This window comes from Chaetodon auriga, chromosome 12 (genome assembly GCF_051107435.1).
Source record: "Chaetodon auriga isolate fChaAug3 chromosome 12, fChaAug3.hap1, whole genome shotgun sequence".
NCBI classification, from domain to species: Eukaryota; Metazoa; Chordata; class Actinopteri; order Chaetodontiformes; family Chaetodontidae; genus Chaetodon; species Chaetodon auriga.
The window spans coordinates 4,119,737-4,128,668 of record NC_135085.1 but is presented as its reverse complement, the minus strand read 5'-3'; the positions used below and the strand labels follow the sequence as shown (position 1 = coordinate 4,128,668).

The following is an 8,932-nucleotide window of genomic DNA, read 5'->3' as shown; positions in this document are numbered from 1 at the left end:
CTGCTGGCTGCACCTCATGAAACCTGTTTAATGTCTCTTTATAACACAACACCAACACACACACACAATGATCAAAGATATCAAAATGTAGTTCAAACATAAAGTCATAGTTGGGATAAGAGATTATGTCGGCAGAGCGTCGCTTAAAAATCACAAAAGAATCTTTTCCACTGAGCTGAACACAGCTCCTGCCAAACACTCCCATAACTCAGCCCGATTCCCTTATTTTAGTATTCACGTTATAAGTTTGCACACATTAGAGCACTGATCCCTTTAAAGTTCCTCTAAAAAATACAATACTGCCATTCAAGTTTCTTTTGATTATAGAAAAATAGTTTTTATGTCCCATTTGGTCTGATTATGAAGAGGTGAAAAATGATCACAATACAAAAATCTCAGAATAATGAGTCGTCGTTCCATGAGAGACAAAACCCAAATAAGAGTGCTTTATGGAAATGATCCACAAATATTAGGCACAAACATCAGTTCCCCCAGTATCCCTTTAAATGAGCCCAGCAGAGGGTGAAACCCTGCGAAGCAATTACCCAGAATGCCAAGTGCATGATAAGTGCACGTGTAAATGCAGCCACTGTTCCCTTCTTTGCTGTCCAGATCTCAGGGGCAGTTTTCAGTCTGTGTGGCTGTAGATGTAGTGTTTTTTTTTAATGGTTTGTCCTCTGGAACAAAATGTAGTGGCGTGAGCCTTTCATGAAGCATTCCACTCTGAAATCCAGGAGAGAGAGTTTCTGGGGTTTAGTTGTCCATCACGTCAGCGTCACTAAGTCGCTCATGTTGCCAAGTAGTGTCAGGACATCAGCTGTTCGGACACTGGATTTAAAATGGTTCGTCTTTGGTGCTGCTGAGCTTGATCACTTGAATGCACCTCGCACTGTTTCTGCTTCCCTTTGTCGTCCTGTCGTGGCTCTGCTGTCTGCCAGTGCAGCAGCAGGGCAGCAGCCCCACTTGAGGTGGGCCGATGCCTCCATCATGTGAGGTTACTCTACACGTCAGCATGTTTCCAGTCTCTCCCCTCATGCTCTGTATTGTCTCATACAGCACACATGAAATGACATATAGTTTCACGGAAATCTATCGTGGCCTGGAGCCTGTCTTCTCATCATTTTTCAAAGGATGAACATTCCTTTGACTGCTTCACTAGACAGATCCCCAGGCTGTAGCTAATGTCAGATAACACAGAAATAATCAATAACAACAAACCCGCTGATGCTCACAGGAATCTATGCAATCAAAGATCTCATTCTTCATCCCTTTTTTTAAAAGATTAGAAAGTAGCTGCTGATTGTCTTCAAACTGAGAAACTGAGACTCACTTTGACTGGATCACTTTAAAAACATAAGAAAATCTGTTTTCACTGAGTCGATCCTTTGCGGCATCTCGACAGCTCAAGTCTGCTCAGCACTACGCAGACCTTCAGACCTTTTAGTATTGTGAGTTCTGATAACGTGTGTGTCTTTTATGGAATGAAGGTTTACTTGAATTTGAATGTTATTTCCTTTTGCTCCTGGATAAGGTTGTAGTTTTATTTGAGTTATTTTGGCCCTGATCCTCGAGGCTTTGCTGTACACTCTGCACTTACAGTGCACATGTCATTCAAACATATGAATGGGCTTTATGTTGCTCTCGTTAGCAACTGTTAGCAAATTTCTTGTGTTTGTCAGTGCTGTCGTTTGTACTGTTAACATCATTTGGCTAAACTGTAAACTGATAAAATGAATAAATTAAGTGTTAAAAAGAAAAAGCTGTCGATTCGTTTTACACCAACAGATTTTCAGCTCCAGTTTAAACCCGTAGTAAATCCCTTTTTTTTTTCTTTTGGAAAGTGATGTGATAACAAGATCGAGGTTGAAAATGGCTACAACTGTCAGTTAAGCATAAAATAATAATAATAAAAAAAATCTCCCTTCTGAGTTCCTTTGGTTTCCCTGGTAAGTCCTGTAACTTTAGCAGAAGGGCTACATTAAGTGCACGAGTGAGCAGCTGGTCAGGAAACCCCCTGAAAACCTAAAAATGAATCTTAAAAGAAACAAAAGTGAAAGCTCTTTGTCCAGCTGAGACTGCCCCACAGTTTGTTTTCCTGGTGTGGGAGAAGGGCTGTTAGTTCACTCTGGTTTCATCCTCAGAGATGACTGGAGGACCACCTGCACACACACACGCATACACACACACACACACACACACACACACACACACACACACACACACACAGAAACAGGAGAAAGGAGTAATTAAGCTGTGGACCAGAGCTAAGCAGTAACAACATGAAGGAACAGCTCTAATGAGTGAGAAAATACACTGTGTTAGTATAGTTGTGTGACTCACGTGGTCTGATCCTGATTGGCCAGATGAGGATGGAGCACAGCGCCAAAGTTGCGATGATTGCCACGCCTCCTGTTACTGTGACCATGATGTAATGATAGAACCACACACAGGCTGTACAGCACGTCACAGTTCTGAGAGAGAGAGAGAGACAACAATAGTTTACAGTGTGTGTAGTTTCCTTTCTGCTGCAGAGACAAAGCGTTAGATTCAGACTGAGATTCTGATTCAGTACATTCACACTGGAAACCTTGTTGAATGCTGATTAAAACAGGAATGGTCAAAGTTGAGTTCAGACGTTTAGTCCTCGGTAGGGCTCCAGCCCTAAAGATGCTGGATCCTACATTTCCCATGATGCAATTCAACAGCATCTTTTGTTAGGCTCTCCCTGCCTGCACCTTTCAAACTCTACAGAGCTGCTTTCTAACACAGGGTTTGTAGTCCACATCATATGGCTGCTGTCGGCCGTGCAGGTCGTGTGACATTTGTGATCTTCAGCGAAACGTCTCATCAACTTTTGGATGTATTTTCACAATATTTGGTACAGACAGTCATGTCCACTTCATGAGGAACTGACATAACTTTGGTGATCCTCTGACTTTTCCTCCAGCGCCATCATTAGCTGAACATCTTAATTTGTCCAGTACTTAAAATACCCAATAGCAAAACCCCACAAAAGTCATGACATTCCCATCAGCCTCAGCATTGAGGCTGTACATTGTTTTTCGTGCTGATTAACAAATGTTAGCATGGTAGCATGCTAAACTAAGAACACGGTGGTGAGCATGGTAAACACTATACCTGCTTAACATCAGGGTTGTTATTGTTAGCATGATGATGTTAGCATTTAGCTCAAAGCACCATTGTGACTCACAGAGCTGCTAGCATGACTGCAGATTCAGTCCTCTCATCAGGACTAGTCACCTGATCTTTTATTTGTGGTAAACATGCATTTACACTGTGTGTGTGTGTGTGTGTGTGTGTGTGTGTGTGTGTGTGTGTGTGTACTCACTGGCACGGATACAGGGCCTGAATGATCATCACAGCCACTCCATTAGCCAACTTGTCGGTGAAACTCATGGCTCCATACACAAATGCTCCACTTTGCTGCAGAGAGACGAAGAGATAGAAGATAAAGACATGAGGGTGGAAAAGGCAACAGTCAGTGAAGGTCACGTCACACCTCCCTCACACACACACTTACCGTCTGATCGGCGATGAGCTCTGCGGTCATGGCGAGCGATATGACCAGGATCGTGGCTGAGCCGGCCCCCAGGAGCACAGCGGCCCCGTACACCCGCTGACCCATGCTGTCATCCAGCAGCACCCAGCAGGAGAAGGCCAGGATCAGGAGCAGGCCCACGAAGTAGGTGAGCTGCACCAATCAGAGGAGAGAAACACCGTGTGTGACCACCAAATCTAACTCTGGCTGAAATGTGTTCATGTTGGAGCTCATCAGTCCTTGGAAGAAGCTGACTGGGGAAATAAAGCCTCTTTCACACATGCAGCTTATCCAGGTCTGGAGCCGGGTGTGAGGTTTCACTTACACACTTTCCAATGCGTTTACTGAGAGGCTTCATGATGAAGGAGGACAGGAAGCCACTCAGGTACATCACTAATGGGATTGTTGCGATGAACTTCTGTTGGAGGGAGAAAGAGACACAGAGTGAACAAACAGTGACTGAATGCAGCAGGGATGCAGAATATCACTGACGGTGTGCTCGGCATGTGACATGAATGTGAAAAAGAATGGCTGTGAGGATTCTGTGGTACCTTGGGCAGACCCAGAGTGTTGATGAGATACATTGAGATGTAGGTCTGGGACAGATTGACTATTAACCTGGTGGACATGTAGAGCAAGGCCACCTACAGAGACACACAGGAACACACACATCTGTCAGTGGAAAAGACGTCTTCAGTCACACGGTGAAGCTGCAGGTGGGGTTCAAGTCACAGTCCCATCGAGCCGGGATCTTCCCACCTGGTAAAACGAAGGCTGCCGCAGCCAACATTTCCACTTCAGAGGAGATGAGAAGGTCTGAGGGCGAGGAAGCAGAGGTCTCCGCTCCCCCTCCTCCTCTTCCTCCTCTGTCCTCTTCCTCCCCTCCTCTCCTCCACCCTCCCCTCCCGCTGCAGGCCTCCGCTCTTTGGTTCCCAGGTGGAAGAAGAGGGAGAAGAGAGCGCCAATGCCCAGCACAATCAGCGACAGGTTCTGGAATCAAACACAGCAGAGCAGAGGTCAAGGTTCACTTAACCCCGACAGACGGGAAGCTGTGGCTGTTTTAGAGCCAGCGAACAAATGCAGAAACAGAGGCGGCTTCCAGCGCTCTGGTATGTTAAGAGCCACTCTACACCATCAAAGTTCAGTGGTCTTTAGCAGTAGCTTCACCCACTTCTGTGTCATGTGATCAGAATGCCTCCTCACCCTGAAGATGGGGACATCTGCTGGGCCGAGCGCATCACTGAGCAGTGGGTCGTCGTCCTGTCCGGCCTGGACGTGGAACAGCAGGTAAGCCACTGCATACACTGTGATGTTGGCTATCACTGTGAACGCATACCTGCATCGACACACAGGAGAAACTGCTTATTCAAGATCTGTAGATGACCTTGCTGTGTGTGTGTGTGTGTGTGTTGCTGTGTGTACCGTATGTGTGTGTAAAGCAGACCTGTACGCAGTGAGTTCTACTTTAGCGTGCTCACAGGTGACCAGCTCCGGGATGAGAGACAGGTGGGAGATCTGAGTGGCGGCCCAGCCGAACTGAAAGACGATGATGAACGGGATGAAGTAGGTCAAGCTGGCCCACTGAGGGGTGAGAGTGCTGCAGCCCAGACACTGGTTGAAAATGAAGACGAAGGACATCAGCACGCTCAGTGTACCTGGATAATACACACACAGAAGCACAAAAAATGACTTTCACACTGTGTTCTATCAGTTCAGTGGAGCAGAACTCGTCTCTTCACGTGGCTCCTTGAACTTCCTTTCGCAGGATGGTATCAGCTGCAGAAGGGTGAAAGATGTGGGCGAACCAGCAGATATTATGAGCGTGATGAGGAAACTTTACGCCTCCAGGTCACATCACTGAGAACAAACCTTTCAGTGAAGCAGAAGATATCTTGTGTCCCGCAGCTGTAATTTTAAAAACATTTTGCACACTCATAAAGTCTGGACTGTTCAGTGAAGTGTCCATTAACTACCTAGTTAATACTGAACAACTAACTTTTAGTGAAGGATTAGGGTTAGGGTGACCACTGTGAGGCCAGAGCTTCAGCCTAACACCATATGACCTTTATATATGCCAGTTTATAACTGAGCTTTCCTTGTGTACATGTGTGTGTATCACTAGCCTGCTTGCACTAGTCAAGTCACTCTGCACAGAGGACGGACCACCTCTGGATCCCCCTCTGATAGTAGTCATTACACACTCTTGTAAAACATGATCTGACCTGAATGAGATCAGTAAAATATAGGCCAAGTGTTCAGTATGGGAGCACAGTCCAAACAGCGGTTTCATAAAAAGTTACATGAATGCTCTTTATGAGAGCTTGTAGAGAACTGCTGAACGACAGAAACAAGTACCACTTCCTATCTGATTAGCCATTAACCGCCCACTGCTGGAGTGCAGGATGCTGCCACTCAGAAGAACATTCACAGACTGCTAATACGAACAGGTACTAATATCAGTACATATCAATGTAAACAAAACCAGTAAGAAAAACATGGTGGCAAAGAATATCTGCCACCATGAGATTATCTTGTATGTGGATCACAAATTGTTTGAATTTGCACTTTATTGTTGAAGGGTAAATCATTTCTGAATCTCGTGGGGCAGTAAAGTGAAGCCACGGTGTAACACGGTCCACCTGTCTGTCTACTTGACTTACCAACTAAATGCCATGTCTTCCTCTTGCCGTAGTTTCCACAGCCGGGGGTTCGGTCAGACTCGTAACCAATGAGAGGCGTGCAGATGGCATCAGCTATCTGGCCAACAAGCAGCAAAACACCTGCACCACAGGTAGACATGAGACGGAAACAAGGATGAAAATGGCTCAGCTTTATTAGACTGCAGGAAATGAAGATGCAGAAATAGTCTCAGCAGAGGTGTAAGATGAATGGCATCAACACAGTTTAATCTGACTCCCACTGATGCAGTCAGTGTAACATCAAGTGAACATTAGAAGCCTCACAATGAGTTAGCACAGGACGGTATGCTTTATCCAGATGCTAATACACATCACATACACACAACATGTGTATGACTGCACAGACCATGACAGGCAGGCAGGCAGACAGACAGGCAGGCAGACAGACAGGCAGGCAGGCAGGCAGACAGGCAGACAGACAGGCAGGCGGGCAGGCAGGCAGACAGACAGACAGACAGACAGACAGGCAGGCGGGCAGGCAGGCAGACAGACAGACTAACCTGCATATGTGTTTTGGAATCCCAGCACTGAGTGGTAGAACACCAGCAGGTATGTGAACCACATGGAGGCGCACAGGTCGTTGAGAAAGTGGCCCACGGCATAGCTGAGCCTCGTGAGCGCTGGCAGAGACCTCTGTGAATCCGACATGATGGCTCGTGGACACAAAGCCGTTCAAGTCTCCTCGCGCGCCTTCATCTGATGGAATGACGGAGTTCAAATAATTTCAGCAGAGTAGCTGAAGTCACACGGTTTTTTCTACGATGGGAGAAGTTGAACGGGGCTAAATGACAACAGAGCTATTTTCGGTTCCCTTTTGTCTCATGTTACTATCTTTGTTAAGACTTTACATCCTCATGTTAGTCCGCTCAGAAAGTTATTTGTCAGCCCTGCCGGAGGAACACCAAGAACATTCTCCCTTCCATGACGGTGTCAATTTCCTCTTGTAATCAGGTGACAGTGGAGAGCTGAGTCAAAGCCAGGAGGAGCATCAGAGGAATGAAAACCGAAACGGAACAAAGTGCTTTTCATCTCCGCATTTCTCCCTTTCCGACATATTTAACTAGCTAATAAGAGTATGAAGCGTGAGGCAGATGTTGTATGTCAGCTCTCTGTCCGGAGTCTTTTAAATGGCTGAGAAACAATCGGAAGCCCATTAAAATTGACCTCAAAATTAGACAGACACCTCCTCAAAACACATTCTTCGCATATTTCGCACAGCGGTAGCAGCGTCTAATGTTTAGTCCGGAAAATATCGAACAGCTCCATCGTGAACCTTTAGCTAACAGGAGACAAACGAAAAACACATCTGGCAATAAGAACAGTGCCAGATGTAAATAACAACGCAGACCGGCAATGATGATGTAAGCAAAATAACCCTGATGAGTAGCCCAATAGGAAATCCTCCTCGCTCCTCTTAGCCAATAGCGGAAGCCTCACTGGTAAATTTCCTCACGTGACACGTGAGTGACAGTCAAAGATCAGCGATGTACTCATATGAAGCGTGAGAGATATCCCCAACTCACTTCCGCTGTTACGTAGTGAACTAAAGATGTTACAAAAAGTTTCAAAACTTTGACTCCCAAACAATTTTAGGGAATTTTAGAAAGCAGGTGCCGCCAAAAACACTTATATTTGCTATTAGGAATAGTTGTCAAAATAATGTTTCAAATGCAACGGAACAGAATTCTGTCTTTCCAAAAAAGTACAATCATATCTGTTACATCACTGTATCATCGTCAGATAGACGTCAATGCACAGGCTGGCGTACGTACACACACACACACACACACACACACACAAATATACATACATACATACATACATACATACATACATACGTGTGTGTGTGTGTGTGTGTGTGTGTGTGCCCCAACAATGAGCAGCCATGGGCTCCTCTAAGCAGCTGCTTGGCACTCTGAAAATTAAAATAACTGTTCCTCACAAAGCAGGAGAAGACTATAAGAAGCCAGCAAAGCAGTTATTATTTCAGGTAGCTGTTTCCTCAGTTCATAAAAATGGCAGTTAAGAGGTACAGTGGAGGTCAAGCTGAGGTCTGAAAGACAAAGACAACTCTGGAAGAGAACTGCTCAGAGGATTGTTGAAAAGGCAAATCAAACCCACCATTTGACTACAAAAGACCTTCAGGAAGATTTAGCAGACTGCGACGGTGGTGCACAGTTCTACTGTGCAGGGACACATTCACAAATATTAGCTTCACGGACGAGTCATCAGAGGAAAACCTTTCCTGCTTCCTCACCACAAAATTCAGTGTCAGAAGTTTGCAAAGGGACATCTAAACAGGCTTGAAACAAGTTCTGGAAGAATGAATTCAATGAAATGCCAGTAAAGTCTGGGAGCAAACACCACACTGTCTGTGACAAGCTGAAGATGAAAACAGGATGACTTCAACAACATGATAATGACCCTAATCACACCCCAGAATTCACAATGGACTACCTCAAAACTCAAGTTACAGGGCTCTCAGGATGGGAATGACGGTCTGTTATCCTGATTGAAACGTCTTGATGGATGGAATGTACTCAGGAATTCACGTTCCCCTCAGGCTGGATTGTAATAACGTTGGTGATGCTCGAAGTTCCTCCAGTGCCATCGTCAGGTCCACATTTTAATTGGAATACTTTGGTGTATGACCAAAAACCTGCAAACTAATGGC

The 8,932-nt window shown here is 45.4% G+C and overlaps 1 protein-coding gene across 1 annotated transcript; it reads right to left on the bottom strand.

The window, feature by feature from the left end:
• Positions 1-8: 8 nt before the first annotated feature.
• On the bottom strand, positions 9-7,516 carry LOC143329817 (major facilitator superfamily domain-containing protein 12-like). Its single transcript, XM_076745914.1, has 12 exons — positions 7,423-7,516; positions 6,759-6,954; positions 6,220-6,339; positions 5,004-5,214; positions 4,763-4,895; positions 4,319-4,549; positions 4,111-4,203; positions 3,885-3,977; positions 3,542-3,712; positions 3,350-3,444; positions 2,341-2,471; positions 9-2,159 (listed from the first exon to the last, which is right to left on the bottom strand). The coding sequence occupies exons 2-12, from the start codon at positions 6,904-6,906 to the stop codon at positions 2,116-2,118; spliced, it is 1,470 nt and encodes a 489-aa protein (XP_076602029.1). The 5' UTR covers positions 6,907-6,954; positions 7,423-7,516; the 3' UTR covers positions 9-2,115.
• Positions 7,517-8,932: the final 1,416 nt, after the last annotated feature.